This window comes from Haemaphysalis longicornis, unplaced genomic scaffold (genome assembly GCF_048455015.1).
Source record: "Haemaphysalis longicornis isolate Haplotype H1 unplaced genomic scaffold, Haemaphysalis longicornis Haplotype H1 scaffold_10, whole genome shotgun sequence".
NCBI lineage: Eukaryota > Metazoa > Arthropoda > Arachnida > Ixodida > Ixodidae > Haemaphysalis > Haemaphysalis longicornis.
Window position 1 is genome coordinate 2,673,642 of NW_027526204.1, and position 17,411 is coordinate 2,691,052.

Below are 17,411 nucleotides of genomic sequence, written 5' to 3' on the forward strand. Positions count from 1 at the left end.
CAGTTTCGATCAGTTGAAAGCGTGCCTCACTTGTTCTCCTGTCCTGAAGGTCTTTAATCCTGACTTGCCTGTAGTAGTTACTACCGACGCATCTGATGTGGGAATTGGCGCGGTACTACAGCAGCGGTATGGTTGTAGGCTTGAAACACTAGCCTTTGCTTCTAGAACTTTGTCCGAGACTGAGAGAAAATACTCTGTGGGAGAGCGCGAAGCGCTGGCTTGTTTGTTCGCGTGCGAAAAGTGGCACATTTTTCTTTGGGGCAGACGGTTCACACTTAGAACTGACCATCAGGCTATAGTGGCTTTGTTAGCCGCAGGAGACTCAGGTCGGAGACCTTTGAGGATTTTGACATCGAGTACTGCAAAGGGTCAGAAAATCTGGTGGCTGACGCTCTATCGAGATTACTTATTCAGACCGGTCAAGAACTTGTTAAGGAGGAAGAGATAGTGTCACTAGTAACATCAGTAGTCGATAAAGAAACCGTGCAGCTGGCAACGAAGGCAGATGTGACGTTGCAGAAGGTAGCAGAGTATGTGTCCAAGGGTTGGCCCCATAAGAAAAAAGTACACAGTGAATTAACAGCTTATTTTCATGTGAAGGATGAACTTTCTGTGGTGGACGGTTTACTCATGCGTGATGACCGTGTAGTTATCCCTTGTGTACTGGTACCTACGTTCCTCCAGTTAGCACATGAAAATCATCAAGGAATAGTACGTACGAAACAACTTCTCCGGGAACGTTACTGGTGGCCTCAAATGGATCGCAATGTTGAAGAACATGTAAAGCATTGTCACGTTTGTCAGCTGGCAGACAAGTCTGCTAAGCCTCATGTAGCTCCGTTGCAGCCAGTGGAATGGCCTGAAGGGCCTTGGCAAAAGTTGGGAATGGACATCGTCGGTCCGTTAGATGTGTCGTACCCCCGATTTCTTGTTACACTAGTCGATTACTACTCTAAGTGGCCTGAGGTTCTGGGCACAAATTCCATTTCAACTGAGGATGTCATTAAGTTGTTGGACTGGTCTTTCAGTCGGGAAGGGCTCCCTGAGGTTTTAGTGACGGATAATGGACCCCAGTTTGTCTCCAAACAAATACAAGAGTATCTAAAGGAGAAAGGTATCCGCCACGTGTTCTCGTCGAATTATTACCCTCAGGCTAACGGCCAGATTGAACGGTTTAACAGAGTTCTCAAAGAACATTTACAGGTAGCCAGACTTGAAGGCAAGGATGCTTCGAAAAGCATTACACAATTTCTTGGGTCGTATAGGGTCACACCACATTCAGTGACAGGTCTTTCTCCAGCTTTTTTGCTGCATGGACGTCAGCCTCGTTCCAAAGTGGATATTAGCAACTTCAGGATACGTAAAAAGGCAGCAGAATCGGACAATTTCCTCCCTCATGTTCGGAATCAGGTCTTCACGAAGCAGCATAAAGCTAAACAGTACTTTGACAGAAGGAAAGGTGCGCAGCAGACCCGCATAAAGGTGGGAGATGTCGTGAAAGTAAAATTCCGTAAGCAAGGATTTCTGAAGTATGATAAGCCGTTGACAGTGCAAGCTCAGGTTGCACCTTTCACCTTTAAGCTCAGTGATGGAAAGATCTGGAACGCTTCGAAACTCACAGTCGTTCCGAAAGGAATTGAGATTGGTTCGGCACCGTATTCCTTTGAAAATGTTGAACTCTCTTCGAGGCATAAAGAGTTTTTATACTCTTCGTCTAACTTAGACATTTGTGACAGTCAGTCCCCTAGTCTACCGTTGACAGATGGGGCAAACCCCAGTGTCCAGACAGACTCTGATCTGTCAGAGCTTCCTTCCAGTGCAAGGTCTGGATCCGTTGTTCCTCAGGAAACAGTAGAATGTCAGGAAGAAAATAGTGAACAAACAGATCCAAATAGCCATGTAGACAACACAAGGGAAAATGAGGGGGCGTCTGGGTCGTCAGATAATTCAAGTTCATCGTCTATGCGTCCACGCCGTAAGACTAAGCAGCCTCCGTGGCTTCGCGACTATGTGCGGTAGGGGGTAGACGTACGGTTCATGCTTTGCGTCATGTTGGACGTGTCATGTCTGTGTTGAATCGTATATCATCATTGAAAGTGTTTTGGACTGGTTTTTTTGGGGGGACTTTATAGAACTGTCGTGAGCGAAAATGTTTTTTGGACGGGTTTTTTTTTGGGACTTATAGAACTGTCGTGAGCGACTGATAGCCTGTTGTGTGAGTCAAGTGAAAGGAAGATGCAGACATTCTTCAAAGCACGGGAGAATGATGTGGAGTTTTCGCAGAGTGTGCGAACAGTGCGAACCTCTTTTGCACGGGGAGATGATGTGGTGTAGTGGCGCCCTCTAGTGGAGCGCCCGCTCACTGTGTGCGCTTGGTTGCATGAATTGTAACTAGATGTCGTTGCTGTGGACGCACGTGACGGGTCACGTGCGTATGCGTCTCGGTGCTGTCTTGTTGAACAATAAACGCTCTCTTTGGGTTCTGGTCTTGGTACGAGCAGGCCGCACTCTTTCTTCTTGGGCTTGTGGGTGGGCCCGGCGGCCGTCCCTCGCTCCGTCGCTGCCGAGGCCGCTCGCCGTCGCCCACGACACAACAACTAGCCATCCTGAAACATCACGCGGGCCTGAACGCGGAGGTTGAGTGAACGCCAAGACCACGCGCAGCTCTACAAAAAACAATAAAATATAGGGGTACCTTCAGTGAAAAGGCACGCGCGACTGAAACGCAGCAACAACGGAGGCAGACAGGAGCCGTGTGCAGAGTGGAACACTGTCACGTGACCTCGGGAGAAAGAAATGAGCAGGAGGAAGCGTAGAGTTTCTTAGTAAGTATACTATACTCGGTTACAACTCAAGAACGGCACCACCTCATGTAGTGTATCACTCCGCTAAAGCGCCGGACCCGTGATGTCAGTGCGCGCGCGTTTTGAAAGGGGTTTGCTATGAATGCGTGATATCGTCTGCCTTGTCTCACGCAATTTGTTTGTCGTCACTGGAGTCGTTTATAAGCATATTAAGTCCACAAAATCACGGGAACGGCTCACGCTATGTTCAAAATATTCCCAGTAACGCCCTACTTGCGCCGCGCGGAGAAACATCCGGCTACGGTGATAAGGCACAGCGGCAACTTCCGGTGCTGTTCTTAAGTTGTCATCGAGTATAGAGAGGAAACTGCGCCTCGTAAGCCATGTCGTCATGGGGGATCATGGGCAGACCCCCTTTTTGGCTTGGGCTTGGCATGAATATTGGACTCTTAAGCGGTTTTGGGGATTTGCTTTCTTCACTATGCATTAACACGTTTACGAGCTACAAGGAAACCGAAATCCTCCCGTTTCTGTGATAGCCATGTTGGCCGTGTACAGTAAAACAGCAGGCAATGCGTGATCGCACCGTGATCGCACCTGACGTTGCTCATGCCACAGTCGAAGGACGTATGACTGTGCGGGTAATATGCCGCCGCGAAATTTGTAACCGAGGAAAAGAAGAAACAAAACGTACTTCGGCGAAGACAAGATACGGCAGATACGGGCGCTTGTGCGCGTCCTATCTTGTCATCGTCCACGACTGTTTAACGCCACGTTTTCTTTTTTCTTGTTAAACTAGCTGGCGGTCGGTGCACCTGTCCACCACGAAGGCAACGTTTTCAAAAGCACGCTTAAAAAACTTTCGAAACTCTTCAAACAACCTATTATTTGAAATAATGGTAAACTTAATAATATCACAGTCTCTAATGAGTTACCTCCCAAATATTAACATTGTTCTCAACTACAACATTGGCCTGCGGAATAGGAGTCACAACCGTTCCGGCAAAATACGCTTTACCTCCCTTTTTCTCAGTTTTAAAACAGCCTGTTTTTATTTTCCACTTATATAATTGCACACTATTCTTCGAATTTTTGTGGCATTTTGTTTAAATTTGCGGTCACTAAAACGTTTCAATCCAAGCCAATGATGAAACTAAGGCGAGCGCGATGTATAATGGCCGCCCATGACGACACAGACGACCTTGATGTGAGCCACATAGACGCTAGCACCATATTCCTCTCTAGTGTATACTGTAATAAACTCTATGGGAGGAAGCACACAATGGCCGCCATGCAAGTACGAAACCAAACATAGGATGAAGCAACATTAGAAGCATCAATGGGCTTTCGCGTCGGCATTCGATGGAACTTCTGCAGTCCGCCCCACCAGTGAATGAGAATAACGGCGGCATCAGGCAAATAAAGAAGGTAATGAAGACAGAAAAGCCCGTTGGTGCTACTCTAGTTTCACAAATCCGGACTAGCGCAAGGGGCAGGCAGACACAATTCCTTACTTGCGTCTGCTACGTCGTCCGAGTCAGTTGATGACGATAACACGCGCTTGCTTTCAACACGTGAGGTGTCCATCAAGTCCTCCACAACCTGGTTAATCGGGTTTACCGGACGTGGATCTTTAGCTTGCGTTGGAAAAACAGATTCGTTCGAGTTCGGTAGGTTGATCGGGAGTGAGACGTCGTCCGGGTGTGGTGAGGGTCGGCCAGCGGGGCCTGCTGCGGTCGCGTCACGACGGTGAGGTTTGGACGTCTCTCGGCGGACTGGTTTGGCGCCTTCGTCGATGAAGGAGCCGCGGAGTCTGCGGTTGCGGGCACCTCGGGGCTTTGCCGCTGGAACAGAGGCAGGGTCTACTGGGTGGGACGACGGGAGCTGACTGCGAGAATCCGCTAAGCCACTTCCTTCCCTGTCGATGTCTGTGGAGGAGGGGGGCGAAAGAGACGCTTCGTTGGATGAAGAGCATGAGTTGCCCGCCGTCTCTTCGTTGGGCTGACTAGTAACCTCGTCGGATGATGACGTGTCCTTCGCAGGCGTCTGCGTGGTTGCCATATCTTCCATCAGCGTCTCGTCGATTATTGTGGCTTGCGAATCGCCATCGCTGGAAGACGAAGCGCTACTGGGGATGTCGTCTGGTGGAGTCTGCCGCCGGGCCAAAGGCATCTGCGGAATCTCGTTGGTATTTCGAGGGAGTTCGGGGAATTCACTTGCTGCGGCCGCATAAGAACGAGGTCGCAGGCAGTCCGTCGTGGCGTGGTCTCCATGGCAGCGGCGACATATGGCCGAGCATGTTTTGAACTCGTGTCCGAAGGTCTCGCACCGAGGACACCATAGCGTCTTGCAATCGGAGTGGTTGTGGCCCTCTCGCTCGCACCGGGAGCACACTCTCTCCACGCCCCGGTACTCGCACTGTACCTTGTATCCTCAGACCGACAGGAAATTTGGGACGGGAGACTTTATTTCCATGCCGCACGCCGTTCTCAATGCGCGGCCTACCGTTGAAGCTGGGGTAGTGAACGCTAAGCACCCTGCCGTAAGGCGAAAGGGCTGCGCCCAGGTCTTGGTCGTTCATGTACCATTGGAAACGATACACTGCAACGTAGATTATCTGGGGACCGATGCAGGTAACGGGGCACGAAGTGCCATTCACGACAATGGCACCACGCTCGTTTAGGGTTTTAGCTGCAGCAGCAGACGAGACCACGGCACAAAACTTCATGCCTCCTTGGTGCTGGAGGCCCTTGAGGCCGTGGGGACCCACGACGTCTTCGATTGCCTCAATTATGTCGTCAACTGAAGCATCCTTGGGGGCATCAAGCTTGAAGCATTTAGCCTTGGGGACTGGCGGTCGGTATTTCACGGGAGCGGGATGAGTAGAGGCCATCTTGGACGGCGAGACGAAGCTGACGAGCACTCAGATGGCGGATAGCGTCCACAGACACAAGGGGTGGGGGCTACCCAACGCAAACCGTAGGTTCGCCCCACAAGAAAACGTAGTGGACTCACTTGATCGATTGGCCGCAACAGAGCTCGATTCAGCCGCTCGGCCAAAGCTGGCTACGACACGACAGGGAAACGGACGGCCCCATGTCTGCCAGCTAGAATAAAGCTCGAGTCCTTTCATGTTTCATTCAACTGATTGGCTATAGTTGCTGTCAGGGTAACTGCAGGAGAAGCTCGGCCCACGGGCGTGATGCGGTCGCCTAGGGCGATTCAGAATGCACTTCCGTAATGATAATATTGTTTTGTATGTAAATGATCACTACAAAGAAGGGATTTATATCAATATCGAATTATTTTTACGGAATGAAGAACTATTTAGTGAGATGGTACGCACAAACAACCTAAAAAAACATTATGGAAAACGTGTTGTGGCAGAAGGTAAACCTGCTAAAAAAGAACGTGCTAAGCTTTAGGGAGAATGTATGTAATTATTTTCATTTTTTGAGTTGACATCGCTGCATAACGGAATGTTTTTAGCCATTTTCCTTTAAAAATTGCGCCCACCTCCCCGCGAGGGGAACCCTGTGTAGATGCGACGCATCGTGGGGTTCACGTGGTGTTTCCGTTGGATTGATGATGAAATTGCGTGAAACGTGTCGGGAACGCGTATGATTATTATGTTTTATGATTATTATTATGTTTTATTGGCCAATTTTGGTCAATCGCTCTAAGTGGTATGCTTGGGGCTTCGCTGTCGCAACGACCTTTACTCCATCATTGTTGCTGTAAGTGGGAGCTTCTTTTCTTTTATTGCAAGTGTTAATCATTGCCCCATAATGCGTTGTATGAGTAGCATCTTGACGTAGTTTGAATGAGTCAAGGATATAAGGCGCGTTCGTAGCATTTGATTCTGTCTCGGTTTTGTGGCGCAGTGTGAAGAGCACCATGTACCTCGCGTTCCGCCCACAGGGTCGTGGGATCGAAGCCGGGCGCCGCTATCTATTATTTTGTTTTTATAGTGTAGGGAGAGGGGCGGACGACAACAACGGCGACGACGCTGCATGGACAAGGCGAGTGAATGAGATGCAGTCACATCTAAAACGTTCCAGGTAAGTTATGCGCGCATTAGTTCCTACGTCAGGTTTTGGCGCATTCGCGTATACATAATGTGCCGCCAACACCACTTGCACCGCGCGTTCCCTCATGCGCTTCCTGAGTGCGTTGTGTGGCTTTTCTTGCGTGATGGATCCCCACGTGCTAACATCGGCCTGCGATTCTTTCTTGCCTGGTGAGTCTGGTGGAGCTTCAACCACTACACCGAGGACCCTAAGTAAGAACAAGAGAGGCAATGTGCTCAACAGCACTGCGCAGAAACTGATCTACCACTGCTACGAGTTCTGGCGGGCCAGGGAGCCGAAATGCACCGTAGAAGATAATGCCGCATTTGTCGCCGATATGCTCGGAATTGGCGCGCGGACTGTGTTTGCGGTCATGAAGGAGGCACAAGCCGCTGGTGGAGTGTTGTCAACGCCGTCTCGCAAACACTCGCGGAATTCCGAGAAGAAGCGACACAGTGCCTTGTACCAACGTTACTAGAATAAACTAAGTTTCAAAGCTCCGCCGGAGTGGCGGTCCGCGTGACGGTCGCGAGAACTAGCGGCGCTGCATTCAAGTCTTGCGCTACACTGGCACGTCGTCAGCTTCGGACGCGGGCCGCCGCGCAGACGTACCGCGGCAGCTTTCTAGTAGAGCTATTGCTAAACTTAAACATCGATCATCTTTCCAGTCGACTAGCTTAAACGTCTTCATCCTTCTAGTCGATGTTACCGCATCACATTTGTGCACTGTTTAAGTGTAAATGCGTTGGGTCGCCTGTATACACATGACCTGCAAGCGCAGCTCATTGGCTAGCTAAGAATCGACGGTCGGCCTATATTTAAACCACGGCCGCTGGATCCATCGAGCGGCCGTGTTTAAACTGTCTACATTGCGTTTAACTTCATGTACGGTAGTTTCCAAGCCAATTACCCTTTTCAGCGTAGTTTTTATAACTACTGCGTCGTCTTACCTCGACCAAAAACGACCCAACGAGTTTGTGAAAGCAGTGCCTTTAGAACTGCTTTTATGTCCACGCGGCAATAGGGCAGTTTTTTCTGAATCTCGTCGGTGCGAGGTCCCGTTAACCATCTTTCGATGTAGAGTTCTTATGCTAAACGTTTATGTTCACCGGGCTGGTCCCACCTCATCTCGCCTTTGTGCACTCTTTGGTGCATACGATTATTAGATCACCAAATATGAAAGTACGCTTCACAGTTCTGACAATCAGTTCATCTGTGACAAACGCATTCAAATTTTGTGAGTTCACATTAAAGTTGGATCCGCAATTTAAAGGTGCTCATGGTACGCCTGATTCCATAACAATCTTTGACCGCCATTTTGATGTCTTGAACTCAAGAAATCCGTTCAGCTGGTCATACAAGACACCTCTCCGAAAGGCGAATCAGGCTTCAATGAAGACTTTTTTTGAAAATGCTGAATTGTACATAATATGACGCAAGAATGAACAAAAAAATCAGTATTTGAGGGCCTCAAGAACACTGTATTCGCAGGACTCCTTATATGTATGCACGGTGTCAGCATGGGTTTGTGGCGACGAAGCTGCCGAATTCGCTCACACTCAAGATGTCTCAACACCACATCGAAACATTTTTTGGTTGCGTAAAAAGGAAAGGGGGGCTAAAACAACAGATTACTGCCTCCCAAATGAACTGCACAATGCAGCGCTTTACAGCATTACATATGAGCCGGACGGGTGTTGGCACAACCCGGCACAGCGTCTGGCCAGACGGGCGCAAACTACGGAGGCCTACCGCTCAACACCGGGCGTAGCTTACTTTCACAGCACGAAAAAAAAACAGCGCCAATCTACCGTGTAAATGTGGCTGGAAAGCAAAGCTGTTAACGGCTCCCACAACGATTACCCACGAGACGTTACTCCAATTCACTCACGTCGCTCTACAAACAGCGTAACCAGAGAGAAGTGAAATGCACCCTCTATTACTTCAAAGAGATATTCTTAGTAAGGTTAAAATAATGCGTGATGCATGAACTGTGGTTGGTTGAGTTTTCCTGGTGTAGCAAATGGGTAGAAACTCTTTTTTTTATAAAATAAAGCTCAGACCCGTTGTTGGACGATCTCAATTCTCCGTCTCTGCCGTCGCGGACGGAGGCGACGAGATCGGCGGCAGAGACGGCGGTGGAGCAGGAAAAGGAGCACGAGGAGGACGAGGTGGAAACGCTTCTATTTAGATTGCTGAACGGCCAAGAGTGCGGCAAAGGGAGTGGTTCCTTCTTCCCTGTAGCCCATATTCAGTCCGCGCCCCCTGTGATCTGTCCACCAGCTGAAGCTGGGTAGGCAGAGAGGGGCTGGACAGCAGCATCTCCCATTGCTCTTGTTCGGTAGTTGACGGAAAGAGAGGAGGGCGCTCAGGGCTAAAGTCGCACACCCCGGTTATGTGGCAGTGCTTTCCTGCTTGTGAACAAAATTTACATTCAGCGTCGTAGCGATTCGGGTGCACGAAGTGAAGACGCGTCGGGTGTGGGAAGGAGCCGGATTGTATGTGCCGTAGGGTAGTTTGTTTATCTTTGGAACGGTCAGGCTAAGGCGAGGGTCTGTCAGGCTAGGGTCTGTCACAGAAGGCGATAATGCTGGGTTATGTCCCTGAACGAGACAAGCGGGTGACTGTCCTCATGCAGCTCCATAGCACCGGGGGAAAGTGCAGGCTTGGTGGGCGTATTCGTTGCCCTCCATGGAAGCGTGAGAGGGTGTCCAGATGATCTGAATGGAACCGAATGGGAGGCTTAGCGCAAAAAAAAGACGAGGATGGTGGCAAACGCCACAGGCGTCTTTTTTTGAGCTAAGCCACCCATTCAGTATGTACCACCTAGCCCAACAGCACGTTGTGCTAAACTGAATGAAACCATTTGGGGAGTAGTTTTTTAGCACACGCAGTGCAGGTCGGGACACCAAACCTGACTGGTAGTTCCGGTAGGCTTGTTGGGAATCGGTGCTTACCTTACGAACCCCTGGTTGAGTGAGAGCCAAGGCGATGGCTGCCTCTCCTGTTGCCGTCATGTCTTCAGTCTTGAGTGAGGCACAAGCAAGAAGGTTGGTTCTGGAGGCAGCCACGATGATGGCGTACTGCTGCCCTCGAGGTTGTGAGGCGTCTCTGTAGATAACGGCATGATCCCCACCGAGGGTGGTGTTGAGCGCCTGAGCCCGTGCTTATCGGCGACCCTCGTCATGTGAGGGGTTCGTATTTCTAATAAAAGAGAGAATCTTTAGTTCTTGTCGCCAAAAGTCCAGGAATACATGAAGCGGAGTGACTATTTATGCTGCCCAGCCAATCTGGTGAAGGATGCGGCGACCCGCCGCAGTTCTGCTCATTCGGAGCTTCTGGATAGAAAGATGGCCCTCTATCAGCTCTTTACCGCGTTGTAGAGCCCCTTGCGAAGCAGCCTCTCTGTGGACGTACTGATGGGAAGAACGATGGCTTGCTCAACCGCCGCCTCAACTAATCGAAAGGTATCGGATTCCTTGAGACCTCTCTTCTTGGTGGCAACTCGCCTGATCATGTGTATGATTTTATTGATGCTGTGTTTGAGGCGCTGCAAGGATACGTCACTCTTGGTGTTGGCCTGAAGATGTAGCCCCAGGATCTTGATGCTGGGGCTTGGAGTGATGGCCTTGCCATCAAGGAGTATTTCAATGTGTTCCTTTGAATGTCGTTTGGCGTGAGGGCGGACAAGGAGCTGAATTTTTTTACTCAAGCACTTGAAGCCAAAAGCTTTAGTACATTGGCGTACTAGGAGAGAGATTCTATGGGTTGGTGTGAGCTTCCTATAATCGCTATCGCTTCCTATAATCGCTATTCAGCGAGAATGCAAGGGTTAAACCCATAGATGTGCTTGATGAGTTCGCCACTTGTCTTCCCCGTCTCCGGGTGGGCTCGTAGCTAAATCGGTAAGACAACGGGCTCTGTCTTTGTTACTCTGTTAGTATCAGGTTCTATTCCTGGCGGTGCCAGCAAATTCTTTTATTTGTTCGCGGGAGTTTTCTGTTGACACCAACGGTCGCGAAAGAACCCTTGGGGGGTAGAGGTAAAAAGCTTCACTTTAAAAAGAACCCTTGCAACTGGTAACCGCTACTGCTGTAGAAGAAAGCCACTCTAATACTCCATCAGAGAGGTTGCGTTTCGCAAACACACTTTCCACTATCACTCCAGCAATGGTGCAGCCTTGATGTTCTCGGTTGATTGCTTGCGCACTCGTTGCGCACAAAAACAGACCACCACAATTTCCAGATGAACAAATCACGACTAGAAATACGTACACGGAACAAAGGCGTTCTTGATGCACTACAGCACCGTCGCAAATCGCGTACAGCGGTTTAGTTCCAGGAAAATCGTTGACGCTGGACGACGCGACAGAGGAACGGTGGTCGGCAAGCGAGCGCGGCCACATTAGAAGTAGTCCTCCTTCCAAACGTTCGTCAGTGACGTCACGCTAACGGCGAGGCGCCATTGGTTGCGGATGAGCTCAACTTCCCCTTCATGTGAGAAATGCCGCTGCAGAGTTAAGCTGTCACTGACCATTAGGAAGTACGATCAGTCGCAAATTACAAACAAACGCGTTCTGTTTCATGCGCTCCTTGCCCTGCGCCCCTTCTTCACAGAGTGGACGGTTGCCTCCACGTTTTCCTCGTCCGTTTCCCTTCTGTCTTCGGTGTCCCCTTCGTTCGCTCGGTTACGAGGCACGGCGACGCCGTGAAACCACGGTAGCGGACGCCCAAGTGCTGCGCACTAAAGCGTTTATTTTCTTGTAAAAAATATCTAAACAATGTCACGTGCACACATGCCTACGCGCAGCCGGGTGGGACGCTAGCGCCACCTGGTGACAAGTTCAAGAAAAGTGCCATCTGCCATGGCCTCCGAGATCACCCGCACGCGCGCAGAGTGACCTCGGAGGCTATGCTTGTACCTATCTGGAAACGGAGTGTCACGTTGCTGATGGTGGTGTTAACGCTGGCGATACCGTTCCCTCTGGTGAACATATTTCTATACCTGTGCCGAACTATCAGGCACTTTCACCACTCGTCACGTGGACTGCCAGGCTAGCTGTCGCAGCTAGCTTGACAGGGTAACGCGGGCCTACTGCGTGGAAGCTCCTCCCTCAACACGCCCCCCACCGGAAGGACGACATTGTATGGAGCCCGGGACACCCCTCACTAATCGGCAATTTTTTCCATAGATAAGCCTGCGAACTTTCCTCCTAGGGCTCCGAGGAAGCACCGAGTCTCGTTCCCCTGCTCACGTTTCAACATTACCCAACATTACCGCACCCCAAGACATTTCTAACCGCCTCACCCGCAGTTTACTAAGAGATACGTAATACTGCGGATACTCCAAACAAACACCTTTTCCAACCTAACTTGGCTACGTCGTACATCCTGCCACATGTCAATTCTGTCCGAACCCATGTGACCTCATTCATATGATATTGGGGTTCGCACATAACTGCGCCCCCTCACCTTTATACACTACCTTAGTTCTTCCCTTAGCCCTGGTAGAATCTGACGACCAGCGCCGGCTTAGACTTCCAGCAACTCCTGGTGTCACAAGGCTCAGAAGAACATCACAACACCACGACGGCGACAACAACATTCTTCATTACAATTCATATATTGCCGCAAGCGTAAGCACGCTATCATCCACAGTCACTTCAATGCCAGCTGCTGCTGCCAGCTACCTATTCATCATCATGAAACCACCGTCTGCAATCATCATCGCCTGACCGGCGGAAGATGACGCTATGACTCTGACACGGCAATCACTCACACAAGTTCTTCGCGATAAACCAGCAGTTCTGCAGCACGACCACTGAATTCCCTTATCTGCGCCAATATATATCTGTCCTTGGGAGTATATGAAAAAATCTTTTCTTTTAGGCAATCCCCGTGAGGGGTTTAGCGTTCCTTAACTTGTGGCACTGTCGCCTTCATCATCGTCATCGTCGTCATCTCCAAAGAAGAACACGGACATCTCTCTGTTCCAGTCCCAAGAAGCTTCATGCGTTCTTTCTCTCGGTGGCTGGCGGCGGCAGCAGCTGTGGCGACGCTGTCGCTGTACCTCTGTCTGCAGCTGCCTTCACGGACTGCTGGGAAGTCGAGTTTTGGGCTCAAAAGGCCGCCACGAGAGATCGAGGACGTTCTGGGCGCGGTGATGGGCTCTCCGGGTCTCGGTCCGCTGTTGCCGCTCGGCGATGCATCGCGAATCGTACCAAAGGCACAGTCCATCCTCCCAGGGGCTACGAATGCCACAACCCCGCCAGGGCTCAAGCAGGTGACAGTCGTTGGAGACGTTTACCTAAGAAGCATCTACAGTGCCGTCTGACGGCGCTCCAGCTCCGCGCAAAAGGCACGGCTGCAGTGCCATGCTACGGCAATTCAATTTTCTGGCCAGGCTGCCGCGGCTAGAACGTTTGCCGCGATGGTGTCGAAGGTCCGTCTGAGCTCCGTGTTATGAAGGGCCGTGGTTCGAACCCGGCTATAGGTTAACGTTTGAGGTCAAGTTTTAATGGCTTCTTACTTTCTTTGCATGAATAACTGATTTTTTGTCTTCGTTGGGTATGCCTACGTTACGTTAGGTTAGAGAGAGCAACGCAGCGTCACGCGCGTCGTTTTCTTGCTCAACACCGCTTGTCGTCACTTTAGCCGAGTGCTTATGGTACCGTCGTACTGACCTCTAGTCACTGCGTTTGCTCAAACTGTTCAGTGTACGCGGTGGGAATCACTATATTAACTACTGACCTGGTCGCACTGGCTGCGTCCCTTCTTGTGTTCAGGTCGGCTTGCTCGTATCGCTGTCGAAATTGCAATTCTGACGACCAGCTCATAGCCAGTGGGCTTCTCTGTGCAGGACACCGTGCACGGCGCTGGCGACCGATCGCCGCTGAGCAAGGCCAAGGCTGTCGGCATAGTGCCTGACCTGGTGGCCAACCTTCCCAACGTCACTCTGAGGGTCACCTACCGGGGAAAGGTCAAGGTGAGCTTTAACGGGATCACGTTATGACTCCGACGCAATATCGTCACGCGTAAATGGAAGTAAATTGAATTAATGGGCAGATTCGTACCAGGTGAGAACACAGCAGGCTCCGGCACAGCTACTTAAAATCACGACCGAGCGGCAATGCCGTTCCTCGAGTTCTCTTCTACCGCTCCGATCGTAGGCACCCCGGCGCAAACCCAAGTGGCGAGATGGCACGATGCTGAACATGCGCCAGTAGGTTCAAACGATAGAATCGCTGTGACAATATCATGCCTAGTGGGCTTTTTAGGTCTATTATTGTCTTTTTAGGTTATTTAGGTCTTTTAGGATATTTAGTTTTTTTTGGATATTTAGCTCTTTTTATGTCTATTACGCCTAATGAATCTTCGTCGCGATAAACGACCTTTTTTAACCACCTGGTAAGGAGTCGTACCCTAGATGAAGAACTTGACGCTAGGGAGCATGTGTGACCACGGTTGCAAAAGTACTCCCTCTTTCTGGCCATAAAGTCTCCGAGTTGCTGCGCGAAATACTAGGCAAATGGAAATCTGAAAGAGACAAAACATGTGGTATACGGGGTGACAATGACAAAATGACAATGACAAAATGACATTCACAAATTGACAATGACAAGGACATCGGCATAATGACAAAATGACATTATGACAAAATTATCAATTTTGTTCTTCACTTCACTCCAAATTTCGACCCCATGAAACCCCCATTTCCGTATAGTCTGCTTAAAAAGAAAGCAATTTGCAAAATACAACAGCTGAAATACGCGCGTGGACGCCGCAAGCGGTCAGCGAAAATCAGCGATTTTGAAACTCAAACCAACGAGAGCGCGGCCATTGCAGTGACGTTTCAGCCGTCCAGCGAGCGGCCGCACGGTCAGCCACTTGGGAGAAAGTCTGCGCGCAAGTTCTACGTGCGCACGGTGCAGCAAATGGGTGAAGCGTTCGCAGCAGAGCACGACCGGTTCTCCAGCGGCGTAGCCGGCCAGAGGCAGAAGCCCCCGTCGGCTGGAACGTCACAGGCGCGTCATGGCTGCTTACGCGATCCGCCGGCAGGTGCAGCGTGGTCTGAGGCGGAACTTTTTTAAACGCTCGTGACTGATTAAAGAGGCGTTTCACGGGGCTACCACTCCTGTCCCAGTTGATTTGGGGGTACCTACTACGCATTAAGAATAAATTTGGTCAAAATGAAATTGGAGTGCAGTTGGCCTTTAAGCATCACTGCAAAAAAAATTGACAGCCCGGAAATTAATGCCGCAGGGCCCCGAAAGAAATCATGAGCCATTCTACTCAGTGAAGGGGGGGTGGCGGTGACCAGCGAGCCTAGAGTCTGGACTTAGGCGGCGTTCCCGTTACGACGACAGCGCACAGGCGAAATTCAAAATGGAGAAGGGCAACATGTATTGGCGACGGCAACCGCTGCCACGATGAGCCGGAGGAAACTACACAACAAGCGGTTAGCGGAGACATGGGCGACGCGGGTGGCACAGAGGCGAGCATTTCACAGACCTGTGTTATCTGCCTGAGACTCTACTTTGCTGTAAAATGGCGACTGCCGACAACTAACCAGGAGTGTAAGCTTGGGGTCCAGATCATTTTTATGCGTCGATATCATTGTGTTCCTCATGTCAAGCAACACATACGCGGTAGCGCTTGATGACAGCGGGCGCGCAGCGGCGGTGCGTACGGGAACGAAGCACGCACGGCGTTCCTGTAGTCGCGTCGAGGTTCTCTGGAGCAGGTGTTAGTTGCTCGGCAACGCGAGGCACTCCTCGGGGTTTTGGCCAGTTTCTTTTTTGCTTGTTTTTGTTTTTGCTAGAGCCACTGCGCGAGCCGGGTACCACGGACGGTCGCCGCGAAGCGTGCGCTCACGTGCACGCTCGGAATTTTCTCGCTCCTCAAGGCTTTCATCAGATTTGTTTTTTTTTTTTGCTGCGCATGCAGCAAAACCACTGCGCATGCCGGGCACGGTCGGCGGTCGCCGCAAGGCTCGTTAATTTCGTGGTATTTTTAACACGTTACGTGCCACCCATTCCGGCCAGCTCCGCTGTTAAAACTACTCCCCCCATGTGCCCGAAGTCACAGTTTGTACTTTCGCATCCGCGCATCAACGGAATTTCCACGCAAGTTGTAGAGGTCGCCACCCTTGAGCCATTTAGTTAGGCTGCCACTAGCGTGTGGCGCCACTTAGTTTGTATATATTCTGCCCCAAATAAAGTGTGGGACTTCTTTTGTCAGCTGAGCAGCTGTCGTGCGCATCGGCTCTTACTGCGGGCCGGGGCCGCTCGTGCTCCCGCACGCTCACGCGACATGGTGTCAGAAGTGGCCGCGTAACGCCCCCTCATCCCGGACTCACCCCGACCGCACGACGATGGCCCTCAAGGACGGAGCGCCGCCGACAATGTTCAGCCTCAACCTCCAGCCGCCCGCACCGTTCGACTTCACGAACCCCGGAACCTGGCCAGCATGGCTCAGCCGCTACGAGGACTACGCCGTTGTTTCGGGCCTGACTCAAGCGTCCGGCGACATGCAGGTACGCTCGTTGTTGTACTGCATGGGGCCGGAGGCCCGCCCACTGCTCGAGACGTTCTCGCTCAACGCCGCATCACTCGCCTCATTTCGAGCGGTTGCCGCTCGCTTCACCGACCACTTTGTGCACCCGGCGAACGAACTCTACGAGTCGTCGCGTTTTCACCGACGCGTTCAGTTGCCCGACGAAAGCATCGACGCCTACTACGCCGAACTGTGTAAAATGGTTAAGCAGTGCAACTATCCGTTAGCTGATTTGGAGCAAAGGCTGGTGCGCGATAGATTCGTCGTCGTAGATGTATATAGAAGACGTAGACGTAGATTGATGTAGAGGTCGCCACCCTTCAGCCATTTAGTTAGGCTGCCACTAGCGTGTGGCGCAACACTTAGTTTGTATATATTCTGCCCCAAGTAAAGTGTGGGACTGCTTTTGTCAGCTGAGCAGCTGTCGTGCGCATCGGCTCTTACTGCGGGCCGGGGCCGCTCGTGCTCCCGCACGCTCACGCGACAAAGTAGCCGTAGCTGTCTCATGACGACGAGTCACTAAGTGGCCACTTGGAGTAGTCGACTGAGTGAAGGAAGAAACGAATGATGGCAGAACGGACGCAATAAGATATTCCTCGTCAAGTCTGCGTGCGTGATCAGAAGGGGAAATGCAGCGATGACCAAAACTTTCCGCGGCTGTATCGTCTTTGCGTCTTTCTTCGCTTCGTTTGTTGGTCACTCTAGCTTTTGGCGTGAATTAGTATGTGCACGCGGCAGCCTCCCCACATTCAGAGCTGCGGGTGTATGTTGTTACGATTCAGCACGCCGCTACCCTGTGCGCGCGTGATATGTACTGAGGCGAATTTTTTTGTGAGTGGCGGTAAAGTCCGGCTTCCACTTCCGACAGTCCAGAGCGCGTGCGCTCGAGGTCGTTGACCCATGCCAGCGGCGACGATGGCGCGTTTGACTCATCGTTTCTAAGGGGATACGGCCCATTCGTCACATGGCGTTTCGTCATAGGC

The 17,411-nt window shown here is 51.0% G+C and overlaps 3 protein-coding genes across 3 annotated transcripts in view; all 3 read left to right on the forward strand.

Annotated features, from left to right (window-relative positions):
• The first annotated feature begins 12,883 nt into the window (after positions 1-12,883).
• LOC144158079 (uncharacterized) overlaps positions 12,884-17,411 on the forward strand; it is a 58,940-nt gene continuing 54,412 nt past the window's right edge. The window contains exons 1-2 of the mRNA XM_077688740.1: positions 12,884-13,156; positions 13,733-13,858. Coding sequence (XP_077544866.1) covers positions 12,884-13,156; positions 13,733-13,858 — 399 coding nt within the window. The remainder of the gene's footprint in view (positions 13,157-13,732; positions 13,859-17,411) is intronic.
• LOC144158021 (uncharacterized) lies at positions 16,128-16,735 on the forward strand. Its single transcript, XM_077688710.1, has one exon. It carries the CDS (start codon positions 16,247-16,249, stop codon positions 16,733-16,735), a length of 489 nt encoding a protein of 162 aa, XP_077544836.1. The 5' UTR covers positions 16,128-16,246.
• The window catches only part of LOC144158020 (uncharacterized), a 28,225-nt gene continuing 27,060 nt past the window's right edge, over positions 16,247-17,411 (forward strand). The window contains exon 1 of the mRNA XM_077688708.1: positions 16,247-16,675. Within this exon, the coding sequence (XP_077544834.1) occupies positions 16,247-16,675 (429 nt within the window). The remainder of the gene's footprint in view (positions 16,676-17,411) is intronic.